Source organism: Mustela erminea, chromosome 7 (genome assembly GCF_009829155.1).
Source record: "Mustela erminea isolate mMusErm1 chromosome 7, mMusErm1.Pri, whole genome shotgun sequence".
NCBI classification, from domain to species: domain Eukaryota; kingdom Metazoa; phylum Chordata; class Mammalia; order Carnivora; family Mustelidae; genus Mustela; species Mustela erminea.
Window position 1 is genome coordinate 35697406 of NC_045620.1, and position 18633 is coordinate 35716038.

At 38.8% G+C, this 18633-nt stretch overlaps 1 protein-coding gene across 1 annotated transcript in view; it reads left to right on the forward strand.

Moving 5' to 3' along the window:
- The window catches only part of SLX4IP (SLX4 interacting protein), a 193066-nt gene that overhangs the window by 2595 nt on the left and 171838 nt on the right, over positions 1-18633 (forward strand). The window contains 2 exon segments of the mRNA XM_032351417.1: positions 2845-2887; positions 9414-9448. Of these exon segments, the coding sequence (XP_032207308.1) occupies positions 2845-2887; positions 9414-9448 (78 nt within the window).

Consider the following 18633-nt stretch of genomic DNA (forward strand, 5'->3'; position numbering starts at 1 on the left):
AAATGCAGCAAATGCTTAAGTGTTGGGTAAATATAATATGTACTGCTTTTGACTGTTACGTATTGAATCTTGTGTTGTATATGCCAGTAGAGTATAGTGGGTAAAGGAATGAACTTCAGAGCCTTATGCCCTGCATTCATAGCCTAACTCCTCCACATACTAGCTGTGTGACCTTGAACAGATTACTTAACTGCTTCAATCTCCTAAAATAGGGTTGATATGAGGGTTAGATAAGTTAATAATAGAAGACTGTTTAAAACAATACCTGGTGGGTGATTACAGTTCTATATGTATTAATCGTTGTTTTTTGTTATTATAATTAAATCTTTGGGTTCTTAAAGTTTTGTTCATTCATGAAAATCACTAAGGGAAAAGGTATTACAGTTCCATGACTTTAGGACACATACCCATTGGGAAGAGAGGGGGTTGGTCTAAATGTACTAGGAAGACAATTTATTTTTATTATTTTTTTAAAAGATTTTTTATTTTATTTGACAGAGAGAGACACAGCGAAAGAGGAACACAGGCGGGGGAGTGGAGAGAGAGAAGCAGGCTTCCTGCCAGCAGGCAGGCATTCTGATGTTGTGCTCGATACTATGACCTTAAGATCATGACCCCAGTGAAAGGCAGATACTTAACAACTGAGCCAACCAGGTGCCCCACATATTTTTTATTAAATGGTATTTTTCTTTTTAAACAGCCTTATTGAGGATTATAGGCATATCTTGCTTTATTGTGCTTTGCAGATACTGTCTTTTTTTACATATTGAAGGTTCAGGGCAACCCTGCACTGAACAAGTCTTTCGGTGCCATTTTTCTAACAGCATTTGCTTGCTTCATGTCTCTGTGTCACATTTTGGGTAATTCTTGGAATATTTCATGCTTTTTCATTATATTCGTTATAGTGCTCTGTGATCAACGATCACAGCAAGATTTCAGCTTGCTGAAAGCTCAGGTGATGGTTAACACTTTTTAGTAATAAGGTATTTTTAAATTAAGGTATATACATAGTTTTTTTCAACATAATGCTGGGCCACATTTAATCGATAATAGTATAATTTAACATCACTTTTTTTTAAGGAATATAAAACCTTATTGACCACTTTACAATAAAGTAAACAATATACAGTTGGATAACATTCTGACTACAAAGTTACTGTTTTTCCCATTTTCTACTGAACCAGTAACTCAGTTACTGAGAAGACTGAGACTACATGTCAGGAATAAGTTGGGGTAGGGACGCCTGGGTGCCTCAGTTGGTTAAGCGTCTGCCTTTGGCTCAGGTCATGACCCTGCAGTCCTCAGATCAGGCCACATCAGGCTCCCTGCCCAGCTGAGGAGTCTGTTTCTCACTCTCCCTCTGCCTCTTTGTGGGCTGTGTTCTCTCTTTCAAGCAAATAAATAAAATCTTGGAAAAAAAAAAAAAGTAAGTTGGGATAAAGAAAAAACATACAGGTCAAGAATTCAGATTATTGAAGTCTGTCCACTCATTTATTCTAGCAGGTGCTAAATTGCCAGCATTTCTTCCCTTCTGATTATGGTTAGATTTTCACAAACACAGCCTTAGACATTCCATGAAACATGAGCTTTTAGGCAGTACAGGTCTCTGATAGTCTGTGAGTTTGGGGTGTTGGACTCATGCTTTTGCAGATGTATGTTTGCAGTTGTTGTTAGTCTCTGTTAGAAGCATCAGTAAATTTCAGGGCTAATAGTTGTTAGCCTCATTTTGAATGAATATTTATGGTCATCACCTACTGTCGGGTATTGCTTACGGACAGGTCACAGGGATTTCAACTTTGTGAAAAGGAATGGTTCACTAGAAAGAACCTTTAAATGTCCATTTAAGTTTTGCTTACCGAATTAAAACACACCAGGACTTGTCTAGTTTTTGTCATTTGGGTGGGGAGGTCATTGGTGGTGATAAAATTTTCTTTCCAGGGATCTTGCAAATAAACTTGCATTTATATGACTGTAGATATGGATATGGCTTCTTATAAATTGTCCAGTTTTAATTGTCTACATAATATTTAAATTGTCCAATTAATTACAAAACTTGAAAGATTAGGGCTTCAGGAAAAATTTTGATTTAATTTTAAGTGATTTATTTCTTTAATTTTTTTTTTTTTTTTTTACTTTTAAAGATTTTTTAAATTAGCACAGAGGGAGAGGGAACGGGAGAAACAGATCCCTGCTGATCAGGGAGTCTACTGCAGTGCTCAGTCCCAGGACCCTGGGATCATGACCAGAGCCTAAGCAGACACTTAACTGAGCCACCCAGGTGCCCCTTAAGTGATTTATTTCTTGTTACCGAAAATGGTAGCATCCCAGAAACACAGGTTTATCCACGGTTACAGAATGTTTCCCATTCACCGCACATTGGTCCAGTACTTTGTCCACCACAAATTCAAGCTCTGCCTCTTCTATTTTTTTACTTTTTCCGCTCTGTTTCTTTCCCATTTTTTGCAACGTAGTTTTTATTGGAGGCCATTTTCTTATTGTAGACTTGCTTAGCTATTATTCACCACCTCCAAGATGCTCCACGTCCCTGGTCTTAAACATCACTTTTATAGGCACTTGAGAACCAAAACATTCATGTGATTCACTTCCTTGTGATAATCCCTTTATTGTGGTGGTGTGGCGTTGAACCAGGAGTATCACTATGGTATGTCTGGAATTGTCCTACAGTGAAGTGCACATATTTAAGGTGTATAGTTTGATGTGCTTGACATAGATATACTGGTAAAACCATCACCACAGTCAAGGTATATGCCCCAAAATGAACATACCCATATTTCTCGAATTTCCTTTTGCTGTTTTATAATCCCTCTGGCCACTGTCTTCCAGGCAACCACTCTTTTGCTCTCTGTCATGATGTATGTCACTATAGGTAAGTTTGCATTTCCTAGCTTATCTAAAGAAATGCTGTTTTTGGTGGGAGTTCTGAGAGTGTGGTTTCTTTTCATGATTGAGCATGTTCTTTGTTTCAAGTATCAATAGTCATTTTTTAAAAAAGATTTTCTCTATTTATTTGACAGAGAGGGATCACAAGTAGGCAGAGAGGCAGGCAGAGAGAGAAGAGGAAGCAGGCTCCCTGCTGAGCAGAGACTGGATGTAAGGCTCAATCCCAGGACCATGACCTGAGCTGAAGGCAGAGGCTTAACCCCCTGAGCCACGCAGGCACCCCAATATTCATTTTTTTTCTTTAATCACTAGGTAGTATTTTCTTGCTAGAGGTCCTGTAATTTGTTTATACATTCACCAGTAGAAGGACTTTGAGGTGGTTCTTATTTTCATAGTACTCCTTTTCACTTTGCTTTGTTTTTCAGCTTCTTTGAATTGGGGGAAAAAAAAGGCCAATTATTTGGTATCCATGCTTTCTGTGTATACTGAAACCGGGAGGTGGGAATGGTAAAATGGGTATGTCGTGGGATTTTTTTTTTTTAGCTTTGCCTTTGTTAGTTTATGGATTAATGTTTTTTGAGTGAATCATGTTACGGTTTTTTAAAAATGCAAAATGTGGGGCGCCTGGGTGGCTCAGTGGGTTAATAAGCCTCTGCCTTTGGCTCAGGTCATGATCTCAGGGTCCTGGGATCCAGTTTCAAATAGGGCTGTCTGCTCAGCAGGGAGCCTGCTCCCCTACCCCCCAACCCTACTTGTCTCTCTGCCTACTTGTGATCTCTGTCAAATAAATAAATAAAATCTTTGAAAAAAAAATGCAAAATGCATGCATTGACTCTTTAGTGGGCTGGAGCTCTTGATATGTACATTGTAAGCTGTGTTGAATCTTTAAAGCCTACTGTTTGTATATTACTTTCTGGAGATTGAAAACAATAATGGATGTACACTAAGAAACCTACCCATCAGGCAACAGAGTAGAGAATCTAAATGGAGAGTACTGCTCATTTAATATTGGTGTAAGTACATTTCTAAAGACTTGGCTTCTGTTATAAAGAAGCAGTGCCTCCTGGTTATTATGGCATTGACGTTTTGTGCTTGAATATATTAGAGCTGGTAACTAAAATTGGATTTGACTTCTGTTAGTTATAGGGTAATATATAAAATATTGCTGTTAGAATATCTTGGATATTTAAGTGTCACTGTTGATTCTCTAGTTAGAAAAGTTTGGATTTTGGTTTTGCAATTAAAAAATTATTTTTAAATTTATGTATGGTAAAATTCATAGTTTTTGTTATACACTTTCATGAATTTTGACCAGTGCACTGAGTTTTGTAACCACGGTGTCAGTCAGAATGTAGGACGAGTTCATTATCTCCCCACCTCTCCCCCACTCCCTGCCAAAATTTCCTTCTGCTGCTCCGTTAGTAGTAGTAACTCTCTCCCATCCCCAGATTAGCAACCAAAGATCTGCAGTCCATCTCTATAGTTTTCATGTTGAAAGGATGAGATTTCAATAGAGTTATGTTAATGATTATCAAAGGTATTTTGTACTGTGAAGGTGTCTGGAAGACCCTTATCAGAGTGGGGCTTGGGGCTTGCAGTTAAGAAGTGAGTTGATTAGGTGCTCGTTGTGCCTGTGGTGTTTGTAATGATTATGGTTAACGTAGACCAGGGAACTGATGTAGAAAAAGATGTCAGAGTTCAAAGCCAACGGCCAAGGAAGAATTCTTGAGACGTCTTCGGTGCAAAAAGGTGACTTTTTTATAGCTTGGGAACAGGACATGTGGGCAGGAAGAGCTGCACTTGGGTCATAAGAAGTGGCTCATTATATACTTTCAAGTTGGGAGGGGGTTAGGGATGGTGTAAGCATCTCTGGTATTTGGAGGCAAGGTTTTCAGGATCCCGAGGGGGCTAGCTGCTGTTAGGAAAAGGTCATTTATTACTGTTTAGTAAAAACTCAGTCATGAGACCTTTCAGATCTATATCGGTGGGCCATATGCTTGGAGGATGACTGCCAACAGGTATCTTGGGGGTAGAGATAAGGAAAGTTTCCAAAGATATTTTTATATGTTAAAGGAGACTTACGGGGTCCTGGGGTTTGGGCTAAGATTGCCAAAGTGGCAACATTGAGGCAGTTGAATCTCTAGACGAATGTCACTTTGCCTGTTTCAAGGATTTGTCAATGTCTGTAAGTATAAGGAAACTTAATAATTGTTCTTCTGCCTTTGTTTCCCACATCACCACCACTGATGTCTGAGAAACTCTGCCAAGTGTTACCTGTCAGGTCTTATCTAGTTCTCACAGGAGCTCTAGATAGACACTCATTATTATCCCACTTCATAGTTAAGAAAACAGGAGACTTAGAGGAATTGAATAACTTGTCTGAGATCACTTGAAGAGGCAGGATTTGAACACACATCTGTTTTACTAGAACCTAAAGACTGTGCCTGCCCCCAAAGCAGGTGCCTGTATCTGTTTCTGACTAAGTATTAAATAAAAATTAGACCTTGTCTACTAGTGAAGCATCCCATGCCAGGATCAGTGAAGATTTTTTGTGCACACAGCAGGAAGTGAGGGGCCCAGATCTTGGGCCAACTGGCTGGATAAAGGGTGTAGAGTGACTGAAAGGTAGTACCATTTCATAGAATTATTTTTGGTAGAGGATTTCAGTATTTGACCTACATTTAAAGACAAAAGGAAAGAAAGTCCTAATGTTTTTGTCACTTGCATTATTGTTATTGTCACTTGCATCCCTTCCACTGTGGGAGCTTCCCTGTTTGTTTTTTGCCTTGTTTTGTTTTCCTTTTTTAGAAGCTGATTTTGGCATTCAAAATTATCATAGGAATAATAGGAAAAGCTGATTCTTCCTTACAATTACATTGCCGTCTTAAGCTTTATCTAAGTTGTCAACAGCAAGATCTTTGTTCATTTGTTAGTTTTCCTTGGTATTTTTGTTAAAGTTTGTGGCTACTTCCTTGATACTGATTTTTGGGTTTTGTGGGGTATTTTTGGTGATAAAATTAGATTGGGACAGGGAATGAAATGATTTCTCATTCTTTGAATTATGGTTGTTCCTTTAGGAGTCCTAGGGTCTTTGTTTTCTGTTTCTGCTCCCATAGTTAGCAAACATTTTTAAGATGAAAAAGGAAAGTATAGTAACTTTCTTGATAAAATTCGAAATCCAGAGATTAGAAACCTAAAGTTAATTTCTAGCCTCCTTAATCTGGGGTAGTTGTTTTGCCTTATGACACAGTCCAGCAAATCTAAAAGGAAGACAAATGTGAACTTCAGAATGCCTTGGATTTTCCCACAGAATAATCTAGAAGGTCACTGACTTTCTTTATTAGCATTTATCTCTGCTCTGTATTTAAATGACAGGACAATCATGTGATAATGTTTAATCTACTTCCATTCCCTCCCCAAATTAATTTTCTTAAAGATCTTAGGATCTTTCTGTCTTTATGAAAGACATTAATGCACACATATTTTTGGTGGGGTCATACTCTATCAAAGTCTCCTCTTTGTGAAAAGAATGACTGTTTTCAGGCCAGAGAAAGTGGGCTCAAGAATGCAGAATAGAGGATGAGATGTAATTTGTAAGATTTATAATATACTTTAACTTCTCAGGATACTTATGTAAATTGTATATTTCAGATATTTGGGAAATTGATCTTTTTGGATATTGTCCTGAACTTCTTAAAATCAGGCAATAAACTAAAAAATTCTGCTGAACTTAGACTTCAGTTAGAAGCTCTGATAGCAAGACTTCTTTTTTCCCCCACAGATTTTATTTATTTATTTGAGAGAGAGAGAACAAATTGAGGGTTGGCAAGGGAGAAGAAGCAGGCTCTCCACTGAGCAGGGAGCCTGGCACAGGGCTTCTATCCTAGACTCTGGGATCATCACCTCTGAGCCAAAGGCAGATGCTTAACCAACTTAGCCATCCAGGTGCCCCTGATAGCAATACTTAACGTTATGCTCTAAACCCCGGGGCACTGAGCTTGTTGCTCTGTCTTGAAAGCAACTTTAGGACTAGGGAAGTAGTTTTTTAAGATGCGTCCTTTTGTGTGTGTGTGTGTGTGTGTGTGTGTGTGTGTGTGTATGAATGTTTATGATGACTAGTAAAGCAAGTCTAGAAAAATCTCAGGATGTTACCAGATTTAAAATTGAATGAATACAGAAGTTAAAAATACCTTTTCCATTCAAATGAATATTAGAATATCTGTATTTTAAAAACAAAATTACACAGTGAAAAACTCACATTTATGGCCTACACTTTAACAATACCTCTGATCTGTTGCCCATTTTTAAGAGGAAACACTTGGATCTTTTGTTTACAAGTTTATGTGTATTATAACTCTTTCAACTTAGGCTGCGTGATACATTCAACTTAAGTGTTATTTATGTATTGAAATATGTCCAGAGTGCTTTGACCTCTTTTTAAGAGAGCTTAATGTGGAATTTGAGATTTGGGGACAGTAAGAATTTATTAGATAAACAGGTATAAATCTAAAAGGAAAAAAAGTCTGTAGCCCCTTATTTAGAACCATCAACAGGCTCAAGTTAGCAAACTTTTTTTTTTTTTTAAGATTTTATTTATTTATTTGACACAGAGAGAGTACAAGCAGAGGGAGTGACGGAGAGGGAGAAATGCAGACTCACTCTGCGCAGAGAGCATGACTTGGGGCTCAATCCTAGGATGCTAGGATCATGACCTGAGCTGCAGGCAGATGCTTAACCGACTGAGCCACCCAGGCGTCCCCAAGTCAGCATACTTCTGATGCATACATGTGCCATGCACCAGGTGTCAAAGAAGATGGACCTTGTCCTCAAGACACGTATAGTCAGCCAGAGGAGAGAGACTGAGGATGAGAGTTACTTGTAATTTACTGAGCTAAGCATGATAGCAGTGGCAGTGTGAGGTGCCCATGTGGCCCAGAGCAGAGTTATTCAGTGTAGAAATTTATAGAGGTCTCCACAGAGCAGGTGGTGTCAGAGTTGGGTTTCGGAAGATAGCTTCCCTCGGGAGGGAGAGGACATTCTCTAGGACTGTCTGTATGGGTGATAGTGGGGAGAGTGGGAGCTTCATGTTCAAGGACATATGGTGGGGGTGGCTGTGTGGGGGTACTGAGGCCGTGGAGTTGTCTGAGTGGTGAGATGGAGGTGTGGGTGGAGGGCCTGAGAAGTTGGGAGATCCCAGTCAACAGTTCTGATTGGAGGACTCCTGCTCAGTTAGCTCCGGTGATGGCTTTGGGGATAGAGAAGTGCTCTGGTTGTGGGGACCTTCATGATAACTAGCTCTTTGGGGTCTGGGACTTTTGGCAGCTCCAAGTAATGATTTTTTCCTTCTCCTGGAAGGCAGATGGGTCCATCTTTGACTTTCATCTGTTTGGTCCCAGATGATGGGCTGTGTGCCTGAAGTAAGAGAAGAGAGCAGAGTGTGTGCTTTCCCCAGATTCCCTTGTAAATGGTCTCTCTGTATTTAGACTTCATGCTTCCCAGACTTTAAGAAAGAATAGTGAGAGACATACCCTCACCTCCCCAAAGGAGGTAAGAGTTATGATTGGTTATTGTGCAGTGCTTGTAAAGACATAAATAATAGAAGGGATCAGGAAATTTCTTCCACCTCCACTCCCCATCACCTTGCCCCACCCGTAGACTTGGCTGGGAGACAGGGGCATCTTGTTCTGGGTACTGCCTTTGCCTATTTTTCTATTGGATTGTTTAATTTTGGAATGTCGTCCTTTGCTGGTTCTATGTCTTATAAATTTCTTCTCCCAGCTTGTCAACCCCCCCTCATTTCTTTATTGTGGATTTTGATGAATAGAAGTGTTAATTTTTATAAGCTTTTTATTTTGAAATAATTAGAGATTTATAGGAAGTTGGCAAAAAAGGGGGAATGTTCTGTGTACCCTTCACTCAGTTCCTCCCCAGTACTCATATCTTGCATGTTTGTAGAGCAACAATTAAAGCCAGAGAATTGACATTGGTACAATACACAGAGTTTATTACATTTAAGCAGTCTTACACGTATTTATTTAGTTCTGTGCCATTTTATCACATGTGTTTATGTAACCATCATCAACCACAGTCAGGGTACAGAACTCTACTACCATAGGCTCCTCCCTACCACCTGTTTATGTAAAGCCACATACCCCTCCCCCATTCTTAATCCATGGCAACCTTTAATCTGTTATTCACTTCTATTATTTTGTTATTTCAAGAATGTTAATAAATGGAATCATACATTAAATAACCTTTTAAGATTGGCTTTTTTTTTTTTCTCCATGCAGCATAATTCCTTTGAGATCCATCCAACTTGTTACCTGTATCAACTGTTCATTCTTTTTTTTTGCTGAGTAATATGCTATGGTATAGAGATACAGCCATCTGTTTAACCGTTCACCCCCTGAAGGACATCTGGATTGTTTCCAGTTTGGGGCTATTATGAATAAAGTTTGCTGTGAACATTTGTATAAAGATTTTTATATGAGCCTAGTTCTCATTTCTCTCAGATCAACTCCCAGGAGTGAAGTTTTTGAGTCATATGGTAAGTGCATACTTAGTTTTATAATAAACCTGTCTCTCTTCCATTGTGGCTGTACCACTTTAATAGTCCCACAGGCAATGAGAAATACATTTTCCCCGCATCCTCATCAACATTTGGTGTTCCCCCTGTTTTTTATTTGCCATTCTGGTAGGTATGTAGTGATATCTCATTGAAGTTTTATTTGCATTTTTCTGATGGCTCACAGTGTTGAGCATCTTTTCATGTGCTTATTTATCATCTGTATATCCTCTTTGGTGAGATGTCTTTTCATATCTTTCACCCATTTTCTGACTGGATTGTATTTTTTTTTTTTAATTGGTGAGTTTTGAGAGTTCTTTATATGTTCTAGTTCTAAGACTTTTGTTGGCTATGTGAATTGCGGATTATTTTCATCCAGTCTGTAGGGAAGTTTTAATTTTAATATGGTCAGATCTACCATTCTTTTTTTTTTTAACCGTTTGCATTTTTTGTATCCAGTTGAAAAACTCCTCCTTTACCCTAAGTTCTTGAAAACATTTTCTAAGAGGTTCTGTTTTTGTTTTGGTTTTTTTTTTTCCACATTTTAGTTTTTAGTCCATCTGTAATAGATTTTTGTGTGTTGTGTGAAATAGTACTTCAGTTTCATCTTTTTCCAAATGGATAAACAGTTGTTCAGCCACAATTTATTGAATGAATAATCTCTTCATTTCCCACTGATTGGCAGTGCTGCTTCTGTCATCCATGCTCATAAGCATGGAGGTTTGTTTTCTAGTCTGTGTGGTCTGTCCCTTTAGACTGTCTACCCCTTTGCCAGTATATTATTTTATTTACTGTAGCACTGTAGTTTTGCTCTGTCTAGTAAATATCCTTTGTTTTTTTTCTTTTCTCTTGTTCTTTACAAGTATTTTAGGCCTCTTTGCTCTCAGATTCCCTGTTTAGGATTTTGCTTAGAATTGCATTAAGTTAGAAGAGCAATTTGAGGAGGTCTTCCACATTTCTTATTAAATTTATTTCTAGGGACACCTGGGTGACTCAGTTAAGTGTCTGCCTTCATTCAGTTCAGGTCATGATCCCAGAGTCCTGGAATCGAATTCCGCATCAGGTCCCTTGCCTAGCAGGAGGCCTCCTTTCTCCCTCTGCCTGTTGCTTCCCCTGCTTATGCACTCTCTCTCTCTCTCACAAATAAATAAGTTAAATTAAAAAAAGGTAAATTTATTCTAAGATATTTTATATTTGTCAATGCTAGTTTAAAAGATATTTTAAAATTGACATTTTCTGCCTTTTTCGGAGAAATTGCTTTTAATGGTTTGTCATGAAGAGCATGTTTGTTACATATTTTGCAGACAGTTTTTTATGATTAAGAAATTTTTTTTTTTAATTTTGCTTGTTTGTTTATTTATTTATTTATAATATAGTAATCTCTACACCCGTGTGGGGCTTGAACTCATGACCCTGAGATCAAGAGTCGCATGTTCTTCTAACTAAACCAGCCAGGTGCCCCTATGATTAAGAAATTTCTTTTCTCAGATTTCTAATGTTCTTTTTTTTTTTTTTTCTTCCCCTACCTCTATTAAAATGATCATGTGGTTTTTTTTTCCTACTTTAATTTTTTAGTATGGTGATTTTTCTAGTGTTAAACCAACCTTGCACTCTTCTGATAAACCTTACTTGGTTCTCATCTATTGTTTAAATGTTGTTAGATTCAGATTGCTTCTTTTTGTTTAGGTTTCTTGCCTCTATGGTCATGTGTAGAATTGGCTGTGATTTTCTTTTCCTGTACTGCCCTCATCTGGTTTTGCTCTCAGGACTTCATATAATGAGTTGTTGAGGGGGGGCGGGCCGAGTTCCCTCTTCTCTTTTCTGTAGGGATTTGTAAAGTGGTATTATTTGTTCTTTGAACTGTTGTTGGATTTTGGATCACAACGATTTAGCAATAGATAGACTTGAGAATCCATCTGTGTAACATCCTTGTCCTGCAGAGGCAGAAAGAATTAAATGCTGAGGCTCAAATCCAAAGGGCACAGTTCCATGACTCAGCCATTTCATCATTTCAGAAACCCTAAAGTTAAGGTAACAGCCATTTTATTACCTTCACACTGAAGTCCATGCAAATCCATGTAAGAGAGGCTAGGAAAATACCCATTAACCCAGGAAACTTGGTCCATTAGGTTTCTAGCCTTATCTAGTGAAGTTGTAGAACCTAGCGGGGAGAGAGGGAGCCTTGGAAGACAGGCACTCTGACAGCTTAAGGAAAGCCTAGGAAAGCGGGCAGAATCCTCACTGGCTCCACCGTTGAGTAGCAGCTCAGAGGGCCTTTAATCTGTGTATTGCCCAGTGTGCTGATAGGGGATCACTTTCTTCTGAGTATCAAAGAAATATTCACCATGGGGTATTTTTTATGAAAGTTGTAAAGATTCAATATACTTTTTGGAAAATTTCCCTAAAAACAGCAAAAATAAAATGGTCGGGTGTGTTAAATGACCCAGCTCCTATATCTGGAATATTTTTCTTTATCCAGCAGACATTTCTTGAGCACCCTCTAGTGTCAAGCAGTGCTCTGAGGGCTATTCACCTTTGAGAACCAATTCCTACCAGGATGAATAAGAGGGCTTTTACTGTATTTGGAAGTTAGCAGACCATTTCAGTTCACCATTTAGCTCATTTCTAGTGCTTGTCCCTAATGATGTAACGAAGCAAAGGGAATATGTCTTCTTTTTCTAAAATGACCAGCAGATTTGCAGGCTCAAGGTCTATACAGTTGACTGTCCAGATATGTTTTTGGGCTTTATGTTGGTGGGCTTTTTGTTTGTTTGTTTATGAAGATATTTGCCATGTCACCTAGCACAATGGTATATTAAAGTGATTCAGACCACGTTTCCTCAAGTGTAGACTTCCTTCCTCTTTCATTAGCAGGAGAAAACCACCACTCATGTAGCTCTATTTAAAATCTTACTCTGTTGGGGGCGCCTGGGTGGCTCAGTGGGTTAAAGCCTCTGCTTTTCCCAAGGGTCCTGGGATCAGGCCCCGCATTGGGCTCTCTGCTCAGCAGGGGGCCTGCTTCCTCCTCTCTCTCTGCCTGCCTCTCTGCCTACTTGTGATCTCTGTCTGTCAAATAAATAAATAAAATCTTAAAAAAAAAAAATCTTACTCTGTTGGAATCTTGTGGCTTCGTGGTGGGAATCAAGGGAGCAGGGGTTGTTGAGGGAGGGAGGGTACACATACTTTGACAGTCCAGTTAACAATCGACCTTGGCAGTTCTGCAGTGGACAGATGGTCTTAGTTTGCTCTCAGCTGAGTTGACAAGATACTTTTCTCGCCCTTGACTCTCAGCTGTGAGACCCTGGCCTGATCTGACAAGTATACTCTCTAGGGGAATAGATGGCAGGACTGAGAGTAGATAGTTTGTGAGGTCTCTCTTAGTACTAAAGTTGTGACTTTTTGAACCTCCAAACATTGTGGAAACAAATGAAAAAAATTATATACATTGAGAGGCAGAATGCCACATGATGTTAAATGATGGATTAAAAATAAGCAAAATGTAAAAATATCAAATAGGTGAAGGGAATTAAGAGAAAATACATAAGCAAAATGTACAATATAGTTCCCTTTCCCCATGTGGCCTATTTTTACATTAGTGGGCCATATTATATAAAAATATATACTATTTGGTCCTAGATTCCTACAGATCATATCTTTGAGATTGGGCTTTGATGCTACTTTTTGAAGAATCCAGTCCTTTAAAAAATGCAGCTACTCTTGCTTTACTGATAAAAGTAAAAAGAAAAAAAAATGAGTGCTCTAAGAATGAATATTGGAACCTTATTGTGAGTTGAAAAATGTAACCTTCACTGTAATATGGCCCATAATCTAATGGCAGATATGGTTTGAAAGCCTTGCTGCAGCCTCCCCTGTGGTCCACCTGTCCTTCAGGAAGGGAAGGACATGTGGGAAAATGAGTGTGTAATTAAAAAATAATTTGATCACATGCTTCAGCTTGGTTGGGTACTTGCTGACAAAACTCTGTCCCCCTTATCTCTGTCAGCTGGAGCAATTAAGCACCCTCCAATGAGGGATCCCCTAAATTCTTGGCAAAAGTGATTCAAGCCTAATTTAGTATATTTAAGGGGATCAGTTTTGTGTTTATCAGCTCTCAGCGTAAACATCTACCTCAAGTTTTCAGGGCAGCTTTTATAAGTGTTGTTTTCAAACACATGTTCCTTATTCTCTAGGAACTTATTTTTTCCATTTACACCTATTTCTAAATGGGGTTACTTGGTGAATGTCCTCCAGAATTTTTCTAAATCATATGCACTGCATCATTCAGAGAATAGAAATGACTAATTGGAGTGATTTGGGGTTTGAATAAAGATGTTTTTGTCCATTAAAAAAAAAAAGAATCAGCGGTGCCTGGGTGGCTCAGTTGGTTAAGTGTCTGACTTTGGCTTGGGTCATGATCCTGGGGTGTGAGATCAAGCTCCGGGATGATCTGGGGTTGTGGGGCTTCGCACTCAGCAGGGAGTCTGCTTCTCCCTGTGCCCCTCCCTCCCACTTGTGCTTTCTCTGTCTCTCTCTCTCTCAATTAACTAAATAAAATCTTAAAAAAATAAAAAAAGTAGAATCAAAGGTTATCACATTTTGAAAAAAAAAAAAAATCATCCGATTTTAAATCATTATCATTGCCTAAGTAGTTAATACGTATCAAGGGCCTGGTGTTTACAAAGGTTGTGTAGGGGGTTTTCATATATCATTTTATTTAATCCTTTTGATAATTTTGAATTAGGTATTACTATTGTTGTTTTTTAAATTAGTAATCTGGGACACAGAAATAAGTGCTTTTCTTGTAATGAAACTAAGCACGCTCCAACTGTACTGTCTGTTGTGGTAGCCACTGACCATGGGTATCAAACACTTGACATGTGGCCAATCCAAATTAAGATGTGCTGGAAATAGAAAATATAGACCCGATATATTTGCTTTCAAAGACTAAGGTAAAACACTAAGAATGTAAATATTTTTATAGTGATTACATGCTGAAATGGTAATGCGGTGGATTTATTAGGTTAAATAAAAATATTTATTATTGAAATTATTTTATTAAATAAAATTAAATATTAAAATTGTTAAAATTAATTTCCTCCATTTCTGTTTACATTTTTGTTAACTGCAACTGCTAGAAAATTGAAAAGTACATCTGCAGCTTGCATTCTGTTTTTCTTTTGTACAGTGGTGCTCTAACATCTGTGCACACAGTTGAAATGGGCAAATAGTTCATGTACAAGGCTTGTGACTTGTGGCATTCTTTTCACCTCATTCCTTCCTCCAGAGCAGCTGTCTTCATCTTGCTCTTCATGTTGGTGCCAAGTTTAGCACTTAACTATTGGGTCCATATCACTAAATTGCTTGCTGCGTTTCTGCTTTATTATTACTATTGCTGTGGCGGTGGTTACTGTTTTATATTGACTGTAGGCTTTGCTTCTGAAACATCCCCTTAGCATTCAAGGGAGCTCTTGCTCAGTTTAACCCCATACCCTTGCCATGCAGGTTGCACAGACACACATATTCTCCATCCTCGTAATATTGCTGTAAACATGACATTGCTTAGATCAAAATTTAGGGTTTGTTGTCATGACTACATATGCTTGCTGTGATTGAGCTATGTATGAAGTACTCTTTATTTTCTGCACAATTTTTGTTTATCCTGGGATCCGTAATTGCCTCGTTATTATTCGGTTGCCTAGCTTTCCGTGTTCCTGTTCTAATTCAATCTCAGATTCTCTACCAGTTGTCTAAAGTCAACTTTGCGTGCTTGCAGATACTTTGGAGACGGATCTCTTGGAGACTCGGATACTGCTGTAGACCCCACTCATGGTTCTCTCCTGGTCTGGCCCATGATCTCATGCAGGGAGGGATCTGCTTTCACCAGATCCTAGGATTTCCTCTGCCTTTGCCGATCTTGGCCTTCCTGTTTCCTTTATCTTCCTCTTTCTTGGTTAATTTCCTCATTTTGGTGAAGTACATCTTTAGTTAAGCTTCCTGAGAAAGGATGCATGGGATTTAAATTTTTGAAAACCTTGCATGTCTAAAATGTCCCCTCCCCTTCATGTTTAAATGTAATTGGAGGTTGGAAACAATTTTCTTTAGAATTTTGAAGGTACTTCTCTATTGTCTTTTAGTCTCCGGAATTGCTTTGAGCCATTTGGAGCCAAACATTCACTCACCACCCCTTCCACCTACCTCCCACCCTCTTTTTAAAATTTTTTGTTTTTTTTAAATCTCCAATGCCTGATGTTTTACTGTGTTATATGCCCTAATATGAGATGTTTCCATCCTAACTTTCATGTATGAGCCCTTCTATGCTGGTCCTTTAATTTTTAATATATTCTCTCTTATTTTTCATCTTTTTTATTTTCACTGAAGTTTCTGAATGACTTAACTGAACTCCAGAACTTCTGTTGTTTTTTATTTCAGCTATCATTTTAATTTGTTGTTTTCTGAAAATTTCTTATTTTTTGTAATAGTGTTTATTGCTTTATGGTTGCAATATCTCCTATCTCCCTGATAACAATGGTAGTTACTTAAAAAATGGTTTCCTTCTCCCTGCACAGTTTTGGTTTTGGCCAAGTAGTTTCTTTGCTCTTCGTTTTATAGAGTTGCTGTTTGATAGAGTCTTTCCTTAGATGGCAGGTGATTCCTGGTTGTTCACTTGTATTTGAGAGTTGGGTATTAAAAAGATGGAAGACAGTTCTCCATGCAGATGTGAGGCTTGTGGGTGTTTGCTTCCCTTTAGAGCCATCCATTGAGGCTGTTTCTTGGGGAATCTCTGATGTCAGAGATCCTACCTTTTGGGTTAGTCCAATCCCTGAATAGCTTTAGTCTCCTATTTGGAGAGGCTAAGCAGGAGAGAGGGGTGTATTAGACAAGGTTTTCCAGAGACCCCGAACCAATGGAAGGTATATATAATTATTACAGGAATTGGCTCATGAAATTACAGAGATTGAGAAGTCCCATAATCCACTGCCTGCCCGCTGGGGAACAAGGAAAGCCCGTGTGTAATTCATTCTCAGTCCAAAGACCTCCTTAGGTCTGAGGGCAGGAGAGGGCAGGAGAATATGGGTGTCCCAATTCAAACAAAGACTTTGAATTCACCCTTCCTGTACCTTTTGTTCCATTTGGGCCCTCAGTGGATTGCATTGTAACCACCTACACTGGGAGGGCCATTGGCTTTACTGAAATGCAGCAATTCAAATGCTGATTTCTTCCAGAAACACCCTCACAGAAATACCCAGAAGAAATGTTTTATTAGTTTTCTGGGCATCCCCTTAGCTCTGATAAGTCAACCCATAATATTAACCATCGTAAGGGATATGTGGGTTGGGGAAGATATCAATCAATTTGTAAATGTTCCCTTAATTTTCTCTTATTACAGTAGGGTTTGCCGTACTTTATACTGTGCCCAGTGTTTTCCAGAACAGATCCTCTGTCTTAATCTCTCCAAAAAATAATTCCCCACATTTCTGCAAGGGTGAGAGAGAGCAGTTGGTCTGGCTGAGCATATTAAAAGGGAGTAGACTCTTGAATGATACAGGTTTGAATTGTGTGGGTCTACTTATACATGGATTTTTTTTCAATAAATACAATACCGTACTGGGCGCCTGCGTGGCTCAGTTAAGCGTCTGCCTGGCTCAGTTAAGCGTCTGCCTTCAGCTCAGGTCACGATCCCAGGATCCTGGGATCAAGCCCTGCATTAGGCTCCTTGCTCAGCGGGAAGCCTGCTTCTCCCTCTTGCTCTGCCTGCTAGCTCCCCTTACCTGTGCTCTCTCTCTCTCTCTCAAATAAATAAAATCTTAAAAAAAAAAAACCCACAATATGGTACTATAAATGTATTAACTCTTATGATTTTTTGGTGGCAAAGGCAGAGGGAGAGTGAGAATCTTAGGCAGGCTCCATGCCCAGCGTGGAGCCCAAGGCCTGATGTCATGACCTGAGCCACAGCCAAGAGTCTGACACTTAACCAACTGAGCCACCCAGGTGCCCCAGTGGTCTACTCCCTTTAAATATCTGATAGAATTTATCTGAGCCTGTGCTTTCCTTTGTTGGTGGTTTTTCAGTTGCTAATTCAATATTTATCTATATATTTCAATAATGTATATATATAAAAAGTAGGCTCCACTTCCATGTAGCCCAGTGTGGGGCTTGAACCCATGACCCAGAGATCAAGACCTGAGCTGAGATCAAGAGTCAGATGCTTTGTTGACTGAGCCATCCAGAGCCCCTGATAACAATATATTTTTAAGACTAGTTTTAAGTAAGTCTACATCTTGCAACTACTTAGTTACTTGGCTATTCAGCCAAACTTTCTCCTATCTATTACCCAAATAGAGGTTTTGATATACCTACTTATAAACTTTTTTCTTCTATTAAAGGTCCATAATTACTCTGGAATCAATAAGCCATGGAGTCAAAGAAATTTGCCATTAAAGTAAGTAGTGCTTAATAGTCTTTAAAATGGTTAATCATCTTCTAATATAATTGAGTTCTGTGTTCACTGACAGTTGAAGCTCTGAACTTGCTTTCTACTCTTTAAATTAATATCTTTACTGAAAACTTGAAGTAGGTTATTGAAGATTTGTATATTAAGAGTTGGGGGGGAAATAGTTCATATGGTTATGGGGGTTTCTTGCCTCAAGTCTTCTGTAAAATGCCTTTGGGTCATAGCTTGGTCCTTAATGTTAAAAACTGTCATTCTCATATGTATGTCTGGGACATGATTTTGGATGATGACAAAGCAGATAGAAATGAAGTAGGCAGTGAATGCTGCAGGTGGGTGAATGCCGGGAGAGAGGTCTCTTGCCTCGCTGCCCTCTTTTATTTTCTTTTTGTAAGCATCTCTCCTCTGTCCCTTGGTGGCTGGGGCTGAGACCTTCTCCATTGTGGGGAGATGGGAGAACTATGTGTGAAGGGTATGGGAAAGGAGAGGGGAAGAATTGATAAATAGTGACTATGAGGTGCCTAAGATGCCTTCACCTACGCTGGCTGCTGAGGACATTTTTTCTGTGCTAGTGTTATATTAAGTACATTTACAACATCGAAACAGACATATTACCATAGTTAACCAGATCAGATACTACTTAGTATTGTAGTTATATCTTAGTTTTACTGAATTCTGGCTTATTAGACATACACCATATTAATAAATTTCATTGCTT